Below are 25121 nucleotides of genomic sequence, written 5' to 3'. Positions count from 1 at the left end.
TCCTAGTCTCCAAAAGCATCTTCCTGATGTGGTGTTTTATCCTCTAGCCAGGAAGAAAACATTGAGCGCTGGAGAGAGTGTGTCTCAAACGGAAGTTCAGTTTTGTCTTAAGCTGTGTGCATGCACAGCCATAGTAGGACGTACTGGGATTACAAAGTCAAAGAGGCAGAAGATGGGCTTGAGCTCAGCACTATTTAGATTAGTTTGAGAACTCCTAAGTGACATCAGCCTTCCTCCAACTCTTCTGAGCACTGTATGCTGAATCTCTTAGTTTTAAATTAAGTCATGCAAGAGGCTGAGGAGTGACTAAAGTGTACTTACAGCTTGAACTTTTTGTATAAAAGGATCTTTCCATTCAAATACCACAAAAAACAATTGGTCACTTGCCGGCTGATGCCTCTGGTCAATGTAGTTAACCACACTAGTCTGGGGGGGGGGGAAAAAAGGTAGTTAACGTTCTCTTTCATCAAAAGTCCAACCTGCTATTACACTGAGTGAGGAAAGAGTTACCAGACAAGGTTGATTTTAAAATGGGGCTTTTAAATGACTTGAAGCAAGTATTGGTCTGGTTTAACTGTTAGGTATTATATGAGTAGAAAGGTAAGTTCCTATAGCTGTTTCAATTTTAACCTAATCTACCTCCCCTTTTCTACTTACCTTAAAAAAAATATGTGGCTACTTAATCTTTGAGTGTCCAGGTACCCCAATAAGAAAGGCTAAGTTTGTTCCAAAACGGATAAGAAACACTCTCATTAAAGGCAACCCTAGTTTACCCTTAGTCATTTTCAAAGCTAAAGGCAAACCAGACTTATCTGCATGTCCTGATTCCCCCAAAATGTGTGCAATTTTGGTTTAGCTGAAGGACTAGATCTATATTGGTACTTTGAAAATTGGGATGTAAACTTACTATGAATAAATATTGAGGTAGATTTATCTTGAATCTCACCTACAGAATTGACTACAAAATTGTAGGGGGAAGAACCAGGCTTAGTCAAGTGCCCAATGCCAAGCCAAAAAAGCTCAATTCGAATTTCATCACTTCCCAGTGTGGGCCCCCAACAGCTAATGTGGACAAGGTGACCTTCTTTTCCTGAACCAAGTAGTGACTGATGGCAACAGGTCTGTTGCAACCCGCAAGCTTCTGTTGACATAACATGTAGAATATGCAATACCGAACCACAGAATAGCTGTTCTGGCCTGCTGAAAGAGAGGTGGTTTGAGGGAACCTGAATTTCGATGAAGATGATGGGACATTGATGTTTAGAAAACTCCTTGAAGCTTACGCAACTTATGCCACCCTCCCTGCAACCAGGGGCAATAACAATGTAATTTGCACTTATATTTTGTGAGCTGAGCTTAGCAGATGAAAAAACAAAAAACTTGAGAGCTAACAGAGCTAAATATCAGAGTTGTACATTGTGTCTGAAGTAGCAAATAGAAAGCACTTGTCAAGACTTTAGCCTCAACTGGAGGCTTGGAGATGGGACATGTGCATAAAATACCTACTAATTCATGACAAACAGGTTTGTACATAGACTCATAGACTTTAAGGTCAGAAGGGACCATTATGATCATCTAGTCTAACCTCCTGCACAACGCAGGCCACAGAATCTCACCCACCAACTCCTGTATCAAACCCTAACCTATGTCTGAACTACTGAAGTCCTCAAATTGTGGTTTAAAGACTTCAAGGTGCAGAGAATCCTCCTGCAAGTGACCCGGGCCCCACGCTGCAGAGGAAGGCGAAAAACCCCCAGGGCCTCTGCCAATCTGCCCTGGAGGAAAATTCCTTCCCGACATCATATATATTATTAGGATTAATTTTTTTTTATGGTCAATACAGTAGCATGTATTAGAAATTTGAAAACTATACTAGAGCCAAATTCAGGTGATAGGAATTTTCCATGATTAAAATTCAAAGCTACTCACAGCAAGGTATTTAAAAAAACAGCCTCTGTATTTTAATTTTTTCTTCAGAAATACATCAAGGATGTGACAAATAAGCATAGTCTGTGCCTTACTAAAAGCTACACCGTGTATAATCTGGGCTTACAGGTTAAACACCTACCTTTTATAACCACAGAAAAGTTTACCATACATTTTTGCTACAGGCTAGAGAAAACTACTCATTCCAGTCCACTACAATCTCCTGTCCAATTACAGAAGCATACTTCCAACTCAGCTACTGTCATTCAAGAAATTTGTATGACAGGAAAGGAGCAGTACAGTAGAAATCTAAGTCAAGGATATGGAAGAAAGGAAAGAGAGAAGATGGGACTAGTTCCAAAAACTAACTAACTGTGTGATTTGCCCTATTATCTGGCTCAATTGGCCTGGCATGACTCCCTGAAAGGCTAAATGTACTACTCTGTCCAATCCAACCAATAAGGATAAAGTCAGAAAGCAGGTGATTTTTCTTTTACCATCAAACTAGGGCAAGGGTAGTTATGGCTTAGCTATTTAACTTATGCACATTCCAACATCTTTATAAACAAGGTTTTGAAACATTTCAAAGCACATGCTTGTGAGCTTAAAAATCTTACTACTCTGTATTTGTATGAGTAGTAGTGGCTAGAGTTCTGCTACCACAGGTAGTCAGAGACTGCATGACATCTTTGAACTAGAGGGATTCTTACTCTCACAGACCCACAGGTTTTTCTATTGGAGAGTTCATTGTCAATTGGTGCACTTCATAAGCTCAAGTGTCTCAAAGGATGACTTCCAAAAATAAAACGTGTAAGTGCTAACACTATGCAGCTGAGACATCTCTATATATCCTTCACCATGTCTGACTATACTACTGCCACCCCATGTTTGGATCAGATCAACTGATGGATTGAGAACATCTGGTTGAACCTGAGCAAGATGGAGGCTAAGCTACTGGGCAGAGGAAAGTTCTTGGAGGAGTTTGCAGCTTCCTTTGTTGAAGGTACATGCCCACAATTAGTCCATTTAGTCGGTAGTTTCAGAGCGCTCTTGGGTTCCTTGCTGAGGCTCACAGAGCAGCATCCACAAGTAATGTTTTATACCCCCTGCAGCCGGCCAAGAGACTCCACCCCATCATGGCAGCTGACCTAGCCTTAGCTATACACTCCTTCGTGGACTGCCTCTCATCTGGGACTACAGCAATGCAATATACCTGGGCATGAAGACATCTGCCCATCTCACAACATGGCTACCACGAGCACATCAGACCTGCCCTTTGTTCCTTACGCTATCTTCCCATATAATACTGACTCAAGGACTCAGTCTGTGGCCTGGCCCGAGGATATCTAAAAGTGTGTCTTAAAGCTCCACCCTGTTGAGTGTGGGCAACAACTCCGCTGCTCAGGCACAATGACATTTTTGAACACAAGGGTAAATCTTGCCTATGCAAGAGACACAACTTTCTCAGAGGCTGGTCTGAAACTGGAATTAACTCCCCCATCACAAATCTCACCTTCCAAGCACTCTCCTTGCCTTCTTTAACACCAGAGCAGCATGTATATAAAAATAACATTACCAAACTGAAATGCTACATTCTCCACTGCGTGGGCAGTACAAGTCACAGGGGACAGAAGTTAATCACATCTCAATGCATTATTAGACACTCATACTACAGTAATGAGGGCGGTATAAGAAGCTATATAGAAGAATATATAATTGTAATGGTAGCCCTCAGAATAGTGGCATAAATCTCATTTAGATGACATTTTAATAAAAAGCTCACTCCAGGAATCAGTGGAAACCGCCTCAAGGGTTTGCTATCCCTCCGAGGAACATGGGTTCAAACAGGAAAAGAATGCTTTGATCCCAGCTCAGAGAATGGTCATTAAAGGTCAAATGTTGACTCCACCTCCAAAAGGCATTCTTGTTCTCTTGCAGAAATTCAAGATGCTGCAAGACCAGATTCTGGAGATTTACCAGGCAAAAAGAGCTTCATGGCAGATCTTGATTTAAATCAAACCACCCTGAGTTCAGGCACTAGTGTTAGTAAGGGCACCAACGTATCCAGAATCACACTCAATCAAGGACAAATACCATTACTGAATGAATAGATCACACTTGATTTATTTAATACCAGGATTTCTCTAGAATCTCAATATAAATTGTAGCAAGGTCTAATTTGCACCCATCTAAACTGTTTTAAATCTCAATAAGGAGAGGAAAAGTCTTGTTTCTCATTACCTCATAGCCAGATTCTTAAGAAAAATAAACTTAACTCATCCTCCAATATACAGATCTCTCTCTTGGAAGCTCAGTTTAGTCATCAACACTCACGCCATCTATCCCTATGAACCCCTGATTTGCTTCTATGTATTTCATTGCTTTCTAAAATGACTTTTCTGGTTAATTGAGTTTTATCCCCTGTTTACGGGGCTATTGCTCAACTTTTTTTTTTTTTTTTTTTGTTACTATATTCTGACTGTATCATTTCAGAATTCCTCTCCCCTAGGAATACCCTATGGGGCACCTCCTGACATCACTGCTTTGCAATTGTCCCCATGCTGCTTCTGCACTTAGGGAGCTATGGGTGAGAACTGGAAGACATGCCCTTCAAAGGGCAAAACAGCATGTTATAATGAGCATTTCTCTTTCCAACTGTGCGACAGGTTAACAAACACATGCTTTTCTAAAAACAGATGACTATATTCTGCTGCTCTTAGCAAAGAAATGTTTCACCTGCTAGTCACAGCTGCCCTTCTCCAAATCAATTGTTTCATACAAGGCAGTTGCAGTTCTATTGATTTTGCAGATGCCTCCTTCCAAACAACACGGGGAGTGAGACCAGTTAGGGCTTGTCTACATTTAAAACGTTACAGCAGCACAGCCAGCGCTTCAGCGCTGGAACTACCTACACAGACATCGGCGTAGGTAATCCACCTCCCCAAGAGGCGGTAACTACATCAGCAGAACAATCCTCCATGGACCTAGCGCTGCCTCCAGGGGACTTAGGTCAGTTTAACAAGTGTGAGTTTTTCACATCCCTGAGGGATGTAGTTAAACCAATCTAATTATCTAGCGTAGACCATCTCTTTATTATTACTCTGCCCCTTCAGCGTCGTCGTGCTGGGAGAAATTCAGGGTAAAACCATTCCATAGGTAGAGATGAAAATAACTACATAGGTAGTCATCTTCCACCACTGAACTGGTGTTCACTTCCATGTTTTCTGAAGTGCACTGTCTATTCTACTTCTAAATGACCCAAGCTTCCTTAATTTCCTTCATCTATTCTACAGTTTATTTGATGATCTTTTTAAGAACTGGTTCTTAAATTTCAGCCTCAATTTTCCTTTTCCATTACACTGACTTCCATCCCTAGGACAAATCTAGACAATTCCTCTCACTCTTGAAAATATTTGTAGGTGCTCGTTGTAGCTTAGGCTCCTTTTAAAACTCCCACCCTTAAACTAACGTTTATTAATATTTTCTAACAAGTCAATCGCTCCAGCTCCTTACTCTGATATTCTGGGTCTAGTCTCACCAGTGTAACATAAATAAGGACAATCAGCTTCCTGGCTTCTCTGTCCAGTCAAGTTCTTCCAGGCCATAACAATAAAGCCATAAGGGCAATATAAACCCTCTGCTGTGTTATGCTTTTATGAAATGTGGGAAAGCAACTTTGAAACTGCTTGCTGGAGAGCTGGAATAAGGGACCAATGAAACATGAAAGTCAGTCATATCTGTCACTATGCATCACAGCAAGCTTCTTCAAAGCCATGCTGCCTTTTGCTTTGAGGAGCAGCTCTATTAGACTAGGTTACTATTGCTGCACCGTATGTATTGAATGATTTTCGCAGCATGACAATCAGCTAAGTTCTGCCACATTCAGAAAACCCTTACAGAGGACTACGTACCTCCTGTTTGAACTCCACAGTCTCACGCCCATCTTCTTCTTTGGTTTTCACCAAGGACATTTTGACCCAGGTTCGAAAACCACCAGAGAACTTCCAGCTGGAGTATGAGCTTTCGCAGTCTTTCATGAATTCTGTTTTATCTGGACTGGGGGGCAAGGAATAGTGTTACTTCTCTGAACTAATTTGGACCAAAATGTTTTACTACTTCAGGATGCTCAAATTGCAAAATTGAAGGTCTTTTAAAATGCGTTGGAGTTACTTTTAACTGGGATTTGCTTGTTTGGACTCCAGATACAGAGCTCCTAAAACATAAGTTGTGTTAGGATTTTCATTTTTTTATCTGTATTACACACCTGTTTTGATCCAATCTGCAATGTATTTTCCCCTCACAACACCCCTGTGAGGTAGGGAAGTGCTATTATCCCCAATTTACAGACTGGGAACTGAGGCACAGATTACATGATGTCCCAAAGTCACAGAAGAAATTCTGGGTGAAGCTAGGACTTGAAGCCAGGTCCCCCAAGTCCCAGCTATAGCCCTAACCAGTAGGCCAGCCTTCCTCTCTGAATGACATAGCTTGTCAATCCTTCTTGGTAAAATACCTCCAGGACGCTCAACAATCAAGCCTCCACTCAATTATTAACCTATATTACAGCAGCCCCTAGAAACCTCACTCAGAACCAGAGTCCCCCTTCTCAGGCTAGGTTCTGTATATGCTGAGAGGTTCCTCTCATATGCTTGCAGTGCATTCTGTGTACTTGATAAGAATGTGTTTTATGTCTGTACATTGTTGTCTTTAACTTCTCATTTCCTTGCTTTTAAGTTCTTGGATTTTCTGGTGATGTGATAGGATAAGTATGGTGTTGTCACTTAGTTACCTTAACTTGTGAAACTCACATTCTGTTTGTTCCTGGAATATATACTGAAGGCCTGATTTTAAAATGAAACTCCCATTTTGCAATAATAGCAGTTGTTTTCATAACCTGTTTGTTCCCAAATGAAGGCATTACCACCTAACTTCAGTGACTCGTAGTAGCAAAATAGATTACTTTTTAGTACTATGGGCTTGACTTTTTTTAAACTGCTGGTACCTGTTTGATAGTGAATGGAAAGGCGGCCTAATTCTTCTGCGTATAGCATACGTTTTCCACCCAACCTCTGGTCAAAAACGGTAAAGAGCTCAAGAAATTAACCTCTCATCAGTTGGTCCAAAGATAAATCTCTCTTTGGGGGGCTCCACACGCCTGTGCTTCTAGCCCCCTTTTGTTTCACACCAATCCCTGAAGCCATTTTTAATACATTTTCATGAGAAATGAGCAGCTGAACCCCACTAATGTTATGATTTGTTAAGGCACAGGCTGGTCATTTTTACTAACCCAGGGCAGCTGATTTTTGAAGAGCATGGTATAAGGTAACCCAATCATTCAAGAGGGTTGGGGCTCAGCCACACCTGTGTCAGATTTAGCTCACCTCTTGGGGTGAAAAGAATGTGCACCTGGGTCACATGATGGGAACCATGTGACTAACAACCAGATCTGCTGGGAGATATTAGGGAAGTCTATGATCATTCAAAGGAGAGACAAAGGAGCAGGACCTCTGTGAGTGAACTACTCCCAGCAGAGAGAGCAGAACAAATTCTGAAAGAGAAAGTGGCCAAGGACATAGAGGTAAATGGTAATTGGGATAAAATACAACATGGTGTTATAAAAGGTTGATCGTGCCAGACCAATCTGATCTCTTTGAGAAGATAACTGATTCTTTTAGACAAAGGAAATGCAGTAGATTTAATCTACCTAGATTTCAGTAAGGCATTTGATACAGTTCCACATGGGAAATTATTAGTTATGTTGGAGAAGATGGGGATATATGAGAATTGAAACGTGGATAAAGAACTGGTTAAGTGGGAGACTACAATGGGTCATAAGGAAAGGTGAACTGTTGGGCTGGAGGGAGGTTACTAGTGGAGTTACGCAGTAATCGAACTTGGTACCAGACTTATTTAACATTTTTATTAATGATCTTGGCACAAAGTGGGTGTGTGCTAATAAAATTTGCAGAGGATACAAAGTTGGGAGGTATAGTCAATACGGAGGAGGACCAGAATATCATACAAGAAAATCTGGATGACCATAGAAATTGGATGCAATTTAATAGTGCAAAGTGCAAGATCATGAACTTAAGGACTAACAACAAGAATTTTTGCTATAAATTGGGGAATTAGCAGTTGGAAGTGACAGAAGGAGAAAGAGCTGAGTATGTTGGTTGATCTCAGGATGACTATCAGCTGCCAATGTGATGCAGTGGTGAAAAAGGCTAATGCAGTCCTAGCATGCTTCTGGCAAGGTATTTCCAGCAGAGACAGGGACGTGTTAGTACCATTATACAAAGCACTGGTGAGACCTCATCTGGAATATTGTGTGCAATTCTGGTCTCTCATGTTTAAGAAAGATGAATTCCAATGAGAACAGGTGCAGAGAAGGGCTACTAGGATGATCTGAGGAATGGAAAACCTACCTTCTGAGAGACGATTCAAAGAGTTTGGCTAGTTTAGCCTAACCAAAAGAAGTCTACGGGGAGATATGATTGCTCTCTACAGATATATCAGAGGGATAAATACCAGGGAAGGAGAGGAGTTATTTAAGTTAAGCGCCAATGTGTACACAGGAACAAATGAATATAAACTAGATCATAGAATATCAGGGTTGGAAGGGACCTCAGGAGGTCATCTAAGTCCAACCCCCTGCTCAAAGCAGGACCAATCCCCAGACAGATTTTTGCCCCAGATCCCTAAATGGCCCCTCAAGGATTGAACTCACAACGCCGGGTTTAGCAGGCCAATGCTCAAACCACTGAGTTATCCCTCCTGGCCATCAACAAGTTGAGGCTTGAAATTAGACAACAGTTTCTAATTATCAGAGGAGTGAAGTTCTGGAACAGCTTTCCAAGGGGAGCAGTGGGGGCAAAAAACTTAACTGGCTTCAAGACTGAGCTTCATAAGTTTATGAAGGGGTACGACTGCATACAATGGCATGTAGCCGAGCTGTGACTGTTAGCAGCACATATCTCCACTGGCTGGTGATGGGATGCTAGATGGGGAGGGCTCTGAGTTAATACAGAGAATTCTTTCCTAGGTGTCTTGCCCACATGCTCAGGGTCTAACTGATCACCATATTTGGGGTCAGGAAGGAATTTTCTCCTGGGTCAGATTGGCAGAGACCTATCTAGTGTAAATAGTGGATTCTCTGTAACTTGAAGTCTTTAAATCATGATTTGAGGACTTCAGTAACTCAGACAGAGGTTAGTGGTTTATTACAGGAGAGGCGGGTGAGGTTCTGTGGCCTGCAATGTGCAGGAGGTCAGACTAGATTATCATGATGGCCCTTCTGCCCTTAAAGGCTCTGAGCACTCCATTAAAGCGCAGGAGCCTGGCCAATCCAACTTGCCTTTCTCGATCAAGGACTGTTGCTGAGTGTCCTCTGCTGGGCCCAAGCCGCTTTTCCCTGCACACTCAGCAGCTGGGCTCCAGTTTCTCTTCTCACCAACCCATAAGCTCTGATTACAGTGTGGTGGAGCTAAGCCTGGGGAGACCAGCAGCTGACCAGGCATGGTGAGGGCTGCCTTATGCTGTGGTGTCTGATCAGCCCTTCTTTGGTTTAACATGACTATGCATGGGGGGGGGGGGTGCATTCAAAAGTGACACCCTGCCAGGGAGGGGAGGAGATATGTTATAAGCTCAAATGTTCAAGAGAAACCCACGTTCAAATTTCACTATATACATGAAAGAAGCAGAACTAGGGGCAAAGAAAACAGTGCTCAAAGGAAAAGCACTAGATTATCTTCACCCCCACCTTGGAAGATCAAATCCCAGGACATTTAGTGGCTCTAGGAACACTTAGATCAGCTGTTTGTTAAGGCATTCGGACAAAAGGACCAAGCTTCGGATTCAAGAAACCCACACAAAAAGGAAATGGGCAAAACATCAAACAAAAAGCAAAAGCAAATGAAACAAAACAGGATTCAAGGGAACTGGGTCTCACAATGGCTCATTCTCCGTTAGCTGTAAGAGACGGTAATGAGCAGCACACCCATAGCTCACGGGGACAAATCCAGAACAGTCCAATGCTTTATCACTTTGCAGTGGAAAATGTATCATTAGAAGTTTACCAAGCAAACAGGCCCATCACAAGCCTGAGGAATGACTAACCTACAATGTCCTGGAAGAACTTTCCAAGCCAAATCATACAAGGAAATGGAAAATCTAGGCAGTAAATTATGAAACCAATCTGAATGCTACAGCCCTAACTTTTCAGAATGAAGGGACACTAATAGATCGGTTAGGCCCAAAATGATGTAGCACTTGTGGGCTTTTAAAATGTTCAATTCAACGAATTTGGGAGTAGCAATGAGAAAGCATTTAGCTATGCTCCTGCATGTGTTTCCAATCCAGACCATTGTAGCACTGTACTAGAGCATTAGAATCAGAAAATCAAACTGACTAAAAAAAAACCAAACCAAGCTTGGGGGGGGGGGGGGGAGAGTTTGCTCCAAATTACATAAAAATGAAGAGAAAATTAGGGTTTTCAATTCACTTTTAACCTGTATTTAGTGAGGTAGGTAAAATTTTGTTGCATTTTAAATACATAATTTAAACTGACTAATTTCCTTTTGACTCTCCTATGGTAGATTTGCTGAAAAGTCCGCTCTCTCATTGCTTCAGTCAGTGGTTGAAGTGGACAGAAAAGTATGGGAGGAGTCTGACATCCCCACATCTGCCCATCCCACCCCCCAAATTAATTCTGCCACCACCTCTGCTTCTCCTACGGTTCCTGGATTTCTTTATCACACTCTCCCAGGCTGGGGGAGGGAGGGAGAAAGAAGAGAAAGGGGGAGAAGCCCTGCAGTTGGGTCCTTTTTCCCCCCTTCCAGGCGGGAGAAGCAGTTCTGGGGCTCTTCATCCTCCCTTGGCTGCGTGCTGCTGGGGAAAGGGCGGAGGAACCAAACCCATCCCTGTTGTTCAGAGGAGGGGGAAAGAGGGAGCCGAGCTGCTCTGAGCTGAGCTCTTTCTGATCCTGCTCCTGTGCGAATGGTGTCCGTTCTGGAGGGAAGCAGGAGAGAGCTCTGTCTGCGTTTTGCAGCAACCCTGACTGGACGCTCTTCCCCATGAGACAGGTAAATGGGGAAAGCAGCCAATCAGGCAATACGAAAAATGTGTGCCCCTCAGCACCCCCCTCCCGCTGGTGAGAAGCATTATTTCCCACACTTTAAGCACTGGCTTCAGTTTTTGCCAATTAAACTTTTCTACATATTACAGCTTTGAAACCTTGAACTTGCTGCAAGTGCTCTAAAATACAATTCCTAGCGCACCCTGCAGCTGAGGCTCTCAAAGCACTTTAAAAATATTAACTGAACCTCCCGTGTAAAGTAAATTATCGTTACAATTTTACAGATGAGGAAACTGCAGCACAAAAAGGTTGTGGCTTGCCCAGGGCCAGAGGCACAGAAAATTGCTCTCCCGATTGCCAGTGTTATGGCTGGAGTGCCAGACAACAGCTCCCATGATAATACCCCTGCTTATTATGGGTTTATCTAGATCAGGGGTAGGCAACCTATGGCACGTGTGATTTTCAGTGGCACTCACACTGCCTGGGTCCTGGCCACCGGTCCGGGGGGCTCTGCATTTTAATTTAATTTTAAATGAAGCGTCTTAAACATTTTAAAAACCTTATTTATTTTACATACAATAGTTTAGTTATATATTATAGACTTATAGAAAGAGACCTTCTAAAAACGTTAAAAGGTATTACTGGCACACGAAACCTTAAATTAGAGTGAATAAATGAAGACTCGGCACACCGCTTCTGAAAGGTTGCTGACCCCTGGTCTAGATGGATACTGACTAACTTTGACCACAAATAGCAGACACATGGGATACTTCCTAAAATATTTCATGACTAAGGCATTAGGATATTTCATGACATAAGGCATCTTGCATTAGGATCATCTAACCTGGAGCCCTACTGAGTCCCATTGAAATCAAAGGGATTCAGCGGAGCACCGGGGTCTGGACTAGCAAATCCTGATACAAGATCCTGGCCCAAAAATGCCAATATATTGAACCAAATTTCTGTTGATTCCTTTCATTATTGCTCTAGTGTAAGAGTCTCTTTTAAAGTCAGCAAGCCACAAGATACAATAGTCAATTACTTGGGAACGCCATGTTTTTAGAAGTTCTGTTCCTTTTGTGTTGTAATTCACTAATCTGTACAATTCTGTGTGTGGCAATCCAGGCACTAGGGACTAGTGGTGAATTCTAATTAGATCATTGAATAGCACAGGCTCCATTCCCAAGTGGGCAATTATGATTTAATTCTGCTGTTCATCTTGCAACACTACAGAGATAAGGAAATCATTTTATTTTCGATTTGCTAAGATGATACCTACCGTCTAGATTTTCGGTGAAGTTTTGTTTTCCTTCCTTCTAACCCAGATGTTAAACTAATAACAAAAGGAAAGAAAAATTCTTTTCTCTAGCGTCACTTTTTATAAATAAACGTTTCATTAATTTTCCTCACTACAATTAATATTGGCATGTACAGCAGCAACCTTAAAAACCGCGCGCGTGCGCGCACACACACACACACACACAAACAAATGGCAGAACCAACAACTACTCCGGCTCCAGAAACAGCATACATTCTACAAAGGCCAAAAGAGCACAGCAAGCAGTGAGTAAATCAGTAATTCTGACATCTGGTTAAATTCAGCTAGAGACAGTCAGGCCCAGCAGAGGTCTCTACACTTGGTTAACCACAAGACTTGGGATACAAATCTCCAGACACCACAGAGGCCCGCGGCAGCCTTCACTGATGTAGTTTGCTGTAGAATATTAAGCACAGACACACAATATATAATAAAGACTGACACTGTCCCATGGATTTCTGCCCAAAAGCTATCATGTAGGGCCTGATCCAAGCCCACTCAAGTCAATAGGAGTCTTTCCACTGTCTTCAATGGGCTTTGGATCAGGTCCATAGATGACAAGAGCCCCTAAGAACAGAGAACATTTCACAGCAGCCAGTCAGTTATTCTCCAAAGCAACACAAAAGCTAAATGCAGCCATAGCATAGGAATGCAGGAATTCTATAGGATACAACCCATCAGCCATCATATTGCACAGTGTCTTTAATAGGAGTTACTTTATGTGAACTGTTGTGCATATCACTGATGAGAGAGAATGCATTATCAGAACTAGCATCACCTTCTATCATTACAGTGACTGATTATTAACAACAACACTGAGCAAAAGCCAATAACTAGAGTTTTAAGAGACAGTATAAAGTGACACAAATAAAGATGTAAAACAGAAGATGTTTTATAAACATCTCAGTGCTGATTCCTGCATCAGAGTGCAAGCTTGGTAGTTAGACGGAGGGGAGTGAATTGTATGGAAATTATTTAAACAAGATACGTGTTTAAATAGACATCTACTGGAAATCTGACCAAGTGCATATATGAATCTATAAAGTTTTTAGATTTATTTCATGGTCAAGCTTGGACTCTTCAATTATTCAATCCACTTCATTTCTAAGGCTCTCAATACTGTAGCTAATTGTAGGTTACCAAGGCAGCAATATATAGTACATGAAAAACTAGAATAAAAAGAAAAGCAAATTATAAAGTAAATGATTCATGTTAAGCTTAATTTATATTGAAAGTTACAAAGCAGATCATTACCCAAAATTCATTTAAACCCAGACTCTCAGCTAGAACACTTACTGTGTTGAGGCTCTGTTCACCCTGACTGAACCCATCATATGCTGCCAAGTTTACTTAGTTTGTTCAAAGTTTATGCCAAATCCCGCTTGCCTTACTGCTGCAAATGGATTCTTTGGAGTCTCTTCGGAGTCACATTTTGCAACCCAGGGCAGGGAAGGCGCAATGGGTCGATGGTGGTAAAATGGAGAGTGAAGCGAGCCCACTGCACAGTCACCCGGCAGTGACGGCTCCTGTCGTGTGGAGCTGTGCCTGGCTCTCCATGGCACGATGGTGCATTGGATCAAAGTGCCATCCAGGTTTGGCCCAGCCACTCCCATCATGATGGAGGGGTGGCTGGACCAAATTTGAGTGAGCAGCCACACAACCCTGTGCACCATGTTGCAACCGTTGGAGCAGGGAGCTGGAACCAGCCCCACAGGACAGGAACCACCGCTGCCAGGGAGCACAGTGCAGGCTTGCTCACCAGCCCCACGTGAAAAGGCACCACACACACCCAAAGGCTGCAGAGGGGGCATTCACCCCCTATTAGCTCTGTCACTGCATCAACCCGATTACATGTGGATCCAATTTAAACCATTTGATTTCTCTACCTTTGCAGCTCTGGTGCATTCCAGTGCTGAGGGCCAGGTGGGTCAGCAGGCAGCTTCTTTAGGTGTGGTGCAACTTGCCCCCTTTCCCATTGGTTAAGCAATTATGTCATCTCTGATCTGCCTAATTATGGCAGGCCTGGGTGTAGAATCGAGTTCCCTCAAACACAATTCCCAGCTACTGTGCCTATAAGCTGTCTGACATACATGTCATTATGTAAACTGTGCTTAAATCCTGCAGTGCACTGGGACTCTTTGTATTGTTCATTTTTAAGTAGTTCCAACTTACTTGGACACATAACGACCCTTGCAGAGCTTGAATATGGCACAAAAGGGGCAGACATCTGGAGATGCCAGTATTCAGACTTTGTACGCTGTCAGCAAGAGACAGGCATTGCACGACTAGCTGGCTGACTCTATATGGTAGAAACAACGAGGAGTCCGGTGGCACCTTAAAGACTAACAGATTTATTTGGGCATAAGTTTTTGTGGGTAAAAAACCCACTTCTTCAGATGCATATTTAAGGTGCCACTGGATTCCTCATTGTTTTTGTGGATACAGACTAACACAGCTACCCCTCTGATACCCTATATGGTAGCTAATTGTAAGTTACCAAGGCAGCAACATATATTACATACAAACTAGAAAAAGAAAGCAGATTGTAAAATATATGATTCATGCTAAGCTTAATTTATATTGAAAGCTACAAAGCAGTGTTTTCTTGTACTGAAATAGCAATAGTACATTTGAAATACCTGGACATTGATACTTTCTGGGATGTTCTAGCACTACGTAAGATTACAGAAGATCAGTACTTATTATGAAAGCTAATGTTGTCCCTTTCTCAGTGAAGGACAAATGCTTTGTGGAAAATTTTTCAGAAAAATCAATTATTTGTTACCAAAAAGCACCCGCAATTTAAGCCCGTTGAGGCATCTGTTCTATGTTTGTGCTGGCTGCTGTCCAATCAAGCCCCAACCTGGCTGAGGACTCTAGATGCTACTGAGATACAAATGTTGAGGATGATAATACTAAAAATACTATTTTCCCCTCCCTGTCTCAGAGGACTGGCTGTCCCCATAATACATATGAACTATGCTGTGGTGTGTGTTTTTTCTGGCTCTGCTCTCTTTTCTCTTACCACGTGTGTGAATATTACTGTTTTCCCAATGTAGGACCTGATTTAAAGCCTATTGAAATCAACAGAAAGGCAGACTCCCGTCGACTTCAGTGGGCTTTGGATCAGGGCCAGAGAGAGCAGCAGAACCAAGTAATTGTAATTAAATGCAAAGACTGAATAAAAATACCCCCTCTCCCCCCTCAGGTAAGGGGGGCTCAATAAAAAGGTGAGATTTTCAAAATGCTCAGTGTTGGATTAATTCTGCTCCCACTACAGTCAATGGGGATATGGCTACATTGCAACTGGGAGCGAGCCAGGGCCTGCGGGCTCTTCCTAGGAGGTCTCCCGCTAGTGCACTAAAAATAGCTAAGTAGATGTTGCAGCTCAGGCTGGAGCTTAGGCTCTCAAGCTGGGGAGGGGGGTCTTCTGAGCCGAGCCACACCATCAAAGCAATGTCCACACTGCTGTTTTTAGTGCGCCAGCGTGAACCCCACGAGCACGAGCCCGGCTTGCTCCCAGCTGCAGTGCAGAGATACTGTGGGAGTTTTACCATTCACTTCAATGGAAGCAAGAGTCTGTCGGATGCTGAGTGCTTTTGAAACTCCCACCCAAACAGGTGAGTCGTTTTGTCGAGCCTTACACGAAGGCCCGGAGTAACTATGTTTAACCTTTCAGCTAAAACATCACTGGTTCTTTTTAATCATTGATTTTAAAACCCCCCAACAGAAATAAAAACAGAAAAATAATCACTCTTTAAAATGTATTTCCCGTTTGTGCTGCCCGCTGAGATTCACTTCCAGGTCACCCAGAGCAGCAGCACAGACTGCACCAAAGATACTGAATGGCCAAAAGGCAAGTGATGAGTGGTGGCAACATTGATCAGAGGTGATTTTTGCCCCTGAAAACCATTTCCACAGCTCAAAATTCTTCAGTCACCAACATTAATGACTAGAAACCAATTTTTCCAAAGCATGAAAGTGCCCCAAGCTAGCCCAAACACACACCTAAAATCAGTAAAAACAGAAGTGGAAAACAAGAAGCCCTACTTTCATTCTACTAGTAACAATATGCATTTTACAATATATTTGCTAGGCCACACCCTTTATTCCTGTGCATACCTGCTGAGGAAGTCCTGGAAAGAAGAGAACAGAAGATAGTTTATTGCACTGAAATCCTGGTCTGTTTCATTTAAATGGAACTGCAAAAACACCAGTTCCCTTTTCTTCACATCTCGAGGTCCTTGGACAATCAAAGCATGTTTCTAGAAGCACAGAGAAAGAGAGAGAGTTATTGATAGAACTATGAAAAAAGTAAAAGAATCCTCATTTCCTGTCACTGAACTTGCCACCTGTCACTAATGTATGGCAGAAACCTAGTATACATGGGGATTTTCATGTCTGGGATAAGTACACATCAGTTAAGATGTCCAGTGAGAATGCCAGGGCATACTTAAATTCCTGCTTGCTGATTAAGGGTATAGCCACACTACAAAGTGAAGGTGTGATCATAGCACAGGGAGGCATACTCTTGTTAGCTTTATATTTAGCTAGCACGGGTAACGCAGCAGTGTAGATGTACTAACATGGACTAGAAACCCAAATAAGTACCCTGGGTCCCTGGAGGGCTTGTACTCTGGAGCCTGGGCCGCCATGTGTATGCTGCTTTTGTTACCTGAACTAACTTGATTAAAGCTAACTCGGGGATGCCTGCCCATACTACGATTACATTGTTACTTTGCAGTGTAGACACTGTCTGAGATTTGAAGTCTTTAAATCAAGATTGGATGTCTTTTTAAAAGTTCTAGTTTCACTACAGTCATTGCACTTGATGCAGAAGTTACTGGGTGAGGTTCTATGGCCTATGTTATGTCTGAGGTCAGATTAGATTATTATAATCCCTTCTGATCTTAAAATCTGTGAATCTATGATTTTTCAGCTCTTGGAACCTGAAGAGTGATCCTGGATAGTCTAGAAGTATGTCTACACTTCAAGCTGGGGGGAGCAGGGCAGGGAGGGGTGAGTGTAAGTTCCCTCTAAGCTGTGCGGCCGCGCAGCTGCCTATTAAGCCCCACCCAGGGATGCCTCTCCCCCAGCACTGACCTGCCACGGTGGGGAGAGGTGCCCCTCCCCGCCGGCCCCAACATGGACCTGCTCTGCCCCAGACTTGCCACGGCTGGGGGAGAGGAGCCCCTCCCTCGACCTGGCCTGGTCCAGCCCCGCCGGAGCTGCCAGGGAAAGAAGCCCCTCCCCAGGCCCACCAGAGCTGCCTGGTAGAGGAGACCCTCCCTTGGCCCAGACCAGGCCCGCCGGAGCTGCTGCCGCCAGGGAGAGGCGCCTCTCCCCCGGCCCCAGCTGCTGCGGCAAGAGAGGACTGGGGGAAGTCATCTCTCCCCACCGCAGTCCTGGGGCAGCCTGCACCCCAAACCCCTCATCCCCAGTCCCACCCCAGAGCCCAACCCGCCCGCACCGCAACCCTCTGCCCCAGCCCTGAGCCCCCTCCTGCATCCCGAATCCCTCATCCCCAGCCCCACCCCCGCGCCCGCACTCCCAGACAGGGCCCTCATCCCACAACACCCTCCAACCCTCTGCCCCAGCCCTGAGCCCCCACCCACACCCTGAACCTGTCGGCCCCGCCCCCATCACATGAATTTTGTTATGTGCACCAATATGGAGGTGTCCCACATCACCTCCATATTGGTGCACATAACAAAATCCATTCCGCACATGGGTGGGAAAAATTAGAGAGAATACGGGTGTGAGTCCCAGTTCAAGGAGCCATACCCATGTCAGCTCTCCCCAAAATAATACCCTAAAAATTCAGTGTAGTCCCAGCAGCACGAGTGACAGGAGAGGCTAGCCTCCCCGGAACATTCCCATCCAAGGCTCAAAAATGCGGACATCTCCTAGGAGGAGGCCCACTGGAAGAGCAGTGTTCCATAAAATACTGTAGTAAAGGTCCACGACATTGCAGTAAGATTACTGTAAGGTGAGAGGGTACAATCTAGTGGATTGTGAGTCCAGGAACTCTGGTTCGGTTCACTTTGTGACTTGGGGCAACATTTAGCCTCTACACCCCAGTTTCTCCATCAGTAAAAGAAGTGCTATCCAATTAACGCTTGTAAAATGCTCTGAGATTTGAATGAAAGGGGCTATGTAAGTATGATACTGTTTTGTGCCACTGCTACAGACTACTGATGTATGTTATAAAGGCCAGTACCTTTTCAGGGCCCAATCATACATTCTTTACGGAATCACACCTCCTATTGACTCCAACCTGCCTTGAAGTCACTGGGAGTTCTGTGTGCACAAGGAATGCAAGATTGGATCCCAAAAGCCTCTTCCAGCAGCCCCTGGATGACTTGAGAGCCTACCTGAGGAGAAGGTGGGGATTCCCTGCAAAACAGAGTGTCACTCATCTAGCCCAAACATCTCAAATTAATATAATTCTAAGATCCAACACTGACGACAGACAAACCTTGACTGACAGGCTTTAAAAGTGATGTCAGGGAGCAGAACCCCACTTTAAGCAGAGAAAACATAATATTGTACATGAAGTTGCAGACCAGACAGCATGTTCAATATAGATCCCTGATCCTGCAATTTGTTGCCTGCAGGAGAAGTCCCGTTGACTCCAATGGGACTCTCCGCACAGGCAGAGAGGTCTGACAATGTGGAGTCAAGTGCAAGATCAGAGCATACAAGAGCACCAAGATTCTTAAAATGTATCTAATACGTGCAGCATAAAATGCAGGATTTTAGCACACTGAAACGGGCAATCATACAAAGGCAGAAAGAGAGAGAGAGAGAGAGAGAGAACACACATTACGATTGAACCTAACATAGCCTTTGCTCTGAAATAAATATCAACACAAAGAAGAGGGGTAGGGGGCAGCTCCCCAGAAAGAAGTGGACAGACCATGGGAAAAGCAAAGAAGAGGAAAAATGGTTGGCATGAAGGGGTGTTTACACAGACTGCTTTAAAAAGAGTAAATTAAACATGAACCACCATTTAAAACTCAACAAACTGGCATATTTCAGCCTGTTTTTTAAATAAAAATTATCTAAATATGATCAAAAATTGCTCTTGCAAATGCAGCAAATAAAGGTGGACTACAACTCAATTCCTTTTTACGTGAGCATCACCACTACGGGTTCACTTGATATTCAATGTGCCTTCCTAATTCTAATCAATTTAGTTGGACATCAAATTCACATGAAGATTCCAGCAAGTTTGGTAAAAATGACATTACAATAGATGTATGTACATCCACACATGGAATATGTAAAAAGGGAATCTAAGGACCTATCCTGCTCCAACTGAAAGTCCATGGAAAAACTTCCGCCTTCAGCCAAAGCAGGATTCAACAAATTGAACATATCTCACCATCTAAAGTTGCACGCCAGTTTTGATTTTTATAGAAAATTAACCAAAAGTTGCACTGTCAAAAATATCTATTCCGTTCCATTCTATTCAGATTCTTAGAACACACATATCACTCAGCTATCTGAGCATCCACAATAAAAACTAATTGATGTCTGTCTCATTTCTAAAAATAAGGACTGATTGTTCAAAAAAAGTTAAGAAAAAAGAAAGCAAGTATTTCACAGCAGTTCCTGGATAACATATACTGCTGCTTTGGAATGCTACAGTGCACAAAACAACCCCATCCGCTGAACTCTGTTCCTTTGTCTTTTTAATTATTACCATGGTTTGATTAGTAAAAGGATCTGTGTAGTTGATTCTCTGAGTGGTGCACTCAATTTCTCCTGGCTGACCTGGGTTTATCAGAGGCGGAATGTGATCATAGTAATGATGCTTGCAGCTAAGCAGCTGAGCCTTGCCTGGGTAAAGTGCAATACCTGTTTCAGGGGAAAAAAGTTGGAAGAAATGTAAATGAGAGTTGATTTCTTGCCCAAGTATGTGGATTGTCATTCTCAGATTTAATCCTGCAAGGTGCTGAGCTCCCAGATCCAACAAAGCATTCCAAGTTAATATGTGCTTAAATTCTCTGCTGGACCAGGGCTAGAGAGCTCAGCACCTTGCCGGATTAAGCCCTGAACAGCAGGATAAAAAAACAAAACAAAACAAAACCCTTGCCTGTTTCTCTTTCAGGCCCTGATCCAAAGCCCACCGAAGTCAACAGGAATCTTTCCATTAACATCAGAAGGTGCTGGATCAGGTCCTAAAACCCCCATCCAGAAAAGCACTTAAATATGTGACTAAGCCTTCTGAAGTCAATGGGAGTCCTCAAACACTTAAAGTACTTAACTGTTTTACTGGATCAAGCCCTTAAACCATATTGTATAAACCCATATTGGGAATATACAACAGAAGTAATGTATTGTCTATGGAATCTCTAAAGTCACTGGCTGACAAAATAAAAGCAAAAAGATGTTCCTTCCTATGGCATCAAATAGACATTATAATCACTAAATACTATATCAAGCTAAATCAAAGATATCAAACATGTGTCAACAAATTATCCTCTCTCATCACTTTTGTTATCAGGTTGGCAGGCTATTTTTTTCACCCATGCTGCAATTAATATATTTAGCATAAAAGTATAACAATGCTTAAGTCCAATGGTGGGTATAAAAACTTCATGTGTTTCTTTCCAGCTTCCCCCTCATGAAAACCAGCAAAGCTCTTATGCCACATTTAGTCTGGGAAAAACAGATTTGCTTGAAGATAATATAGATCAACTACTATTAATTAATTAATTAAAATGGTACATGTGATAAATGACCATATGATTTATAAACCTACACCAATTACTGAAATAACCTGTATGCCCTCACATAAGAAGTCAAAAAGGGTAGTGGAGAGCATCTAAAATACATTTTGCTGATCTCCAGTGTTCCATGCTTGGAAGAAAAATCTGGTCAGTTTTAAAAAAAGTTAAAAGTAATTTCAGGTCCTACAACTGCCTCTGAGCTCACTGCCAATTTTTGTGGTTTTACAATCAGATTTTTTTTTATTTTTTAAAATGTCTTTCTCCCCTATCACTGTATGAAAGACTCACACAAACCATAGGGGAAACAGACAATGGCCCTGACCTTACAATCAGATCCATGTCAGTAGACACCTGAGCTTGTGAATGCAGCTCTCCACAAAGGTCTGATTGCAGACTTGAGGCCTAACTGACTACAGAGGAAATAGTTAAATTAACTATACACAGAATGCTGTCAAATGCACAGTATAGCTGCAAAAACCCCAAATATTTTCTCTCTAATCTTTCAACAATAGTCCTGGGAGGGATTACTCCTAACAAGAGTAGGTGGTAACATTTTCAGACATAAGTGTGATTTTTAAGTTGACTGTGTCCCTTTGAGTAAGCCGCTGCTTACTGGGGTAAGCACACATTTTTTAATATATACACACACACAGGAGTACTCCAAAACATTTTAATAAAAATAATCGTCACCAAATAACTGCTATATGATGCTCTGATGTTGTGTTGTGATACTGATACGGTGGAGCTGTTTCATTGTCACTGCCTACTGATGCAATGCCAGTGCAAAAGCAGACTATCACAGTATGATGATTTTGTGGCTGCCTACAAAATCCTGTTAATACAAAAGCTCTGCCTTCTTTTGACCACCATTATTTCCTTGCTCCTTCGAGGGGCAGGGATCCTAGCAGCAGTCAGATGTGCTGCTGTGGCTAGGTTAAGTAGCTTAAGGAGCACTGCTGTGGTCAATGCTCTTCTCACTCCCAAGAGATTAAGATGAGCCCATTCAAGTCTAGGGACTCTGCAAAAAAGGCTCATATGAGCTCCTGAAGAGCTGCATGAGACTCTAACGCGTGTATTAACATTATATATGTTCAGATTCAGCAAATCAGTCTCATGATAACCGAGAAAGGGCTCCATGCATTGCAGTCACCACCACCATGGGTTAAACGAAAAAAGAAGCGAAGTCCAAAGCATTTTTTGCATCACTTGGACCGACATGGAGAGTAAATGGCACCAGCACGTGTTACATGCAAAATGCTGTCAGTAACGCATGCAAAGATTTGAATGACATCTTGAGACACAGTTGGACTTCACCACTATGATGATTTGTTTCCAGAGACTTACCAGGTGCATCATACAAGGGCACCTCCTTGTAAGAGACAGACATCACCGGGTGTTTGAGCTTTTCCCTGAAGTCGGTGATAGTTTGGTAGACAAGGAACACAGCTACAGCCATGAGCAGCAGATAAATGAAGAGGAGAATTACGGAAAAGACATTCTTTAGGCAGGTCTTGCTGAAACGCACAGAAGGGCTACTGGTCCCTGATTCACTATCTAGGACTGAACAAAATATGGGATTAAAATTTTAAGTGTCTTTACTTACAGTCTTCCACACTGAATCATGCAGAGCGTTAATTTCAAGATGAACCATTTGAAATGAGAGGAAACAACAGGCTTAGTTTGATTTAAAATACAAGAACAAATAAATAATGTTTTTTGACAAGCAAACAGTCGGCTGTTACTTCCCATGAACATGATGTGGCGTAATCAGTAAGGAGAGGGTTCTGCCTTTGTTTTACCTCCTGCATTACGGATTGTTCCTAAGGCAGTGGTTCCCAAATTGGGGTTCACGAAATGTTACAGGGGGTTCTCGGGGAAAAAATTCCCTAATGGCGGACAGAGCTGTCCATAGGGACCCCATAGGGCCAGCAGCCCAGAGCCCCTGGACTTCCAAGAGCTAAGCAGATCAAAGCAAGCATATCTATCACACTGAGATTTAAACTTCAAGCCTCCTTATAAGAAATGCAAAGGGAAGTGGATATTTTTTGCTGTTTTTAAAATTAAATAGGCAGCTAGTGTTCTTCATCATAATTTTAAAAACAATAAGTTTAAGCTTTGTTGTAATGTGCGTTGTTTGCCTGGACTGCTCAAGACCTGAATGCTTGTGTAGGAGGGAACTCTTCAAGTTGTCTTCTTAAATACCTCCATGCTGTTTCACATCTGATACTCCTTGATGAAACATAGGAGCCTTGTTTTATAACAGGCTTATTCAAAATGATACAAACTACGAAAGGAAAGTGAGATCTTGGAAGAGTGTTGCTGTTTTCATAATGTAATAAAATACTGTAATGATTAATAATTAATAGTGTGTAATAAGCATGTCATAAAAACAAATTTTATATTTCCAAGATCACTGCTTTTATAATTTATACTCAGGTAAAGGAGAAAATCCCTGGATATATTCATTTTTAGGAGGGGGTTCGTGAGACTTGACATTTTAGTGAAAGGGGTTCACAGGTTGTTACACAATAGGCAGAATAAAAACACATTTAAAAGAGGCCAGATCAGCTGAAAAATTCAGCGTTCACAGCGAAAAGTCCCCTGATGGAGCCTTTTTTTCCACAGCATAAAAGACTCATCTCTCCTAAGTCTGAACCAACTGATCCTGACCAAATTTAATCTATGCATCAACACAGAGGCTTTCAGCACTGTAGTGCTCTTATGTAGCTAGCTAACTGCAGCGTGCATGCACAGGGTTGCCAGGTTTCCAGTTTTTGACCAGTTTTTGACCAGAACGCCCGGTCGAAAAGGGACTCTGGCAGCTCCAGTCAGCACTGCTGACCGGATCATTAAAAGTCCGGTCAGCAGCACAGAGGGGCTAAGACAGGCGCCCTACCTGCCGTGGCTCCCGGAAGCAGTGGCATGTCCCCCCTCCAGCTCCCACGTGTAGGGGCAGACAGGGGGCTCCGCATGTTTCCCCCGCCCCAAGTGTTGGTTCCACAGCTCCCATTGGCAGGGAACCGTGGCCAATGGGAACTGCAGGGGCAGCGCCTGTGGACAGGGCAGTGCACAGAGCCACCGGAGGGGGGACATGCTGCTTCTTCTGGGAGCTGCTTGAGGTAAGCGCTGCCTGGAGCCAGCGCCAATCCTCCTCCTGCCTTCTGAAACCCTTGGTCCAGCCTCCTCCTGTACCCTGAACCCCTCATTTATGCCCCCCAGAACCCACCCCTCCAGCCCAGAGCCCTCACCTCCCTCCCATTCCCCAACCCCCTTCCTCAGCCCGGAGCCCCCTCCCATACTCTGAACCCCTCGGCTCCACCCTCCAGCCCGGAGCACCCTCGTCTATCCCAAACCCCTCATCCTCACCCCAGAGTCTGCACTCCCAGCTTGAGCCCTCACACCACCTCCCGCACCCCAACCCAGAACCCCCTCCTGCACTTCGAACCCCTCAGCTCTGGCTCCAACCCAGAGCCCATACCCCAGCTGGAGCCTTCACCCCCCTCCTGCCTGCCCCAGCCCAGAGCACCCTCTCACACCCGAAATCCCTCATCCCTGGCTCCACCCCAGAGCCCGCACCCCCAGCCAGAGCCCTCATCTCCTCCCGCATCCCAATCCCCTGAGCCAGCCCAGTGAAAATGAGCGAGTGAGTGAGTGTGGTGAGAGTGAGCGATGGGGGGAGGGGTGTGTGGAATGAGCAGGGACGGGACCTCAGAGATGGGGCGGGGCAAGGGTGTTCGGTTTTGTGAGAGCAGAAAGTTGGCAACCCTATGCATGCACCAGGTTAGAAGTCACTCAATTATATGTTATCCTTAAATTTTTAAAGACTAAAGTCTAACACCTAACTCCGTATGCACATTATATAAAGTTGCTCATGAGAAGGATTCCAGTTAACTCTAGAAAAAACTCTCTCTCAAACACTTTCACTACCAACAAGATAGGTAATACTGTCCAAAGTCCTTTAATCAGCTTCCCTTGGTATGTGTACATACCCCCTCACACGACTTGCCTGCACAACTTTTAAGAACCAATACTTGACTTACACACAAGGAGGTTTAACTATGTGCAC

General features: G+C 43.4%; 1 protein-coding gene across 6 annotated transcripts in view; it reads right to left on the bottom strand.

Moving 5' to 3' along the window:
- PACC1 (proton activated chloride channel 1) overlaps nt 1-25121 on the bottom strand; it is a 99335-nt gene that overhangs the window by 19215 nt on the left and 54999 nt on the right. For 5 of the 6 annotated variants that reach the window (XM_034764529.1, XM_034764528.1, XM_034764530.1 and 2 more), the window contains 5 exons: nt 22400-22615; nt 20026-20180; nt 16440-16582; nt 5838-5982; nt 322-426 (listed from right to left, as the gene is read on the bottom strand). In XM_034764529.1, the coding sequence (XP_034620420.1) occupies nt 322-426; nt 5838-5982; nt 16440-16582; nt 20026-20180; nt 22400-22615 (764 nt within the window). The remainder of the gene's footprint in view (nt 1-321; nt 427-5837; nt 5983-16439; nt 16583-20025; nt 20181-22399; nt 22616-25121) is intronic. The other variant, XM_034764533.1, reaches the window with a different exon arrangement.

This window comes from Trachemys scripta, chromosome 3 (assembly GCF_013100865.1).
Source record: "Trachemys scripta elegans isolate TJP31775 chromosome 3, CAS_Tse_1.0, whole genome shotgun sequence".
In the NCBI taxonomy this organism is placed as follows: Eukaryota; Metazoa; Chordata; order Testudines; family Emydidae; genus Trachemys; species Trachemys scripta.
Note: the sequence above shows the minus strand (reverse complement) of the source record. Positions and strands in the feature narration are given on the sequence as shown.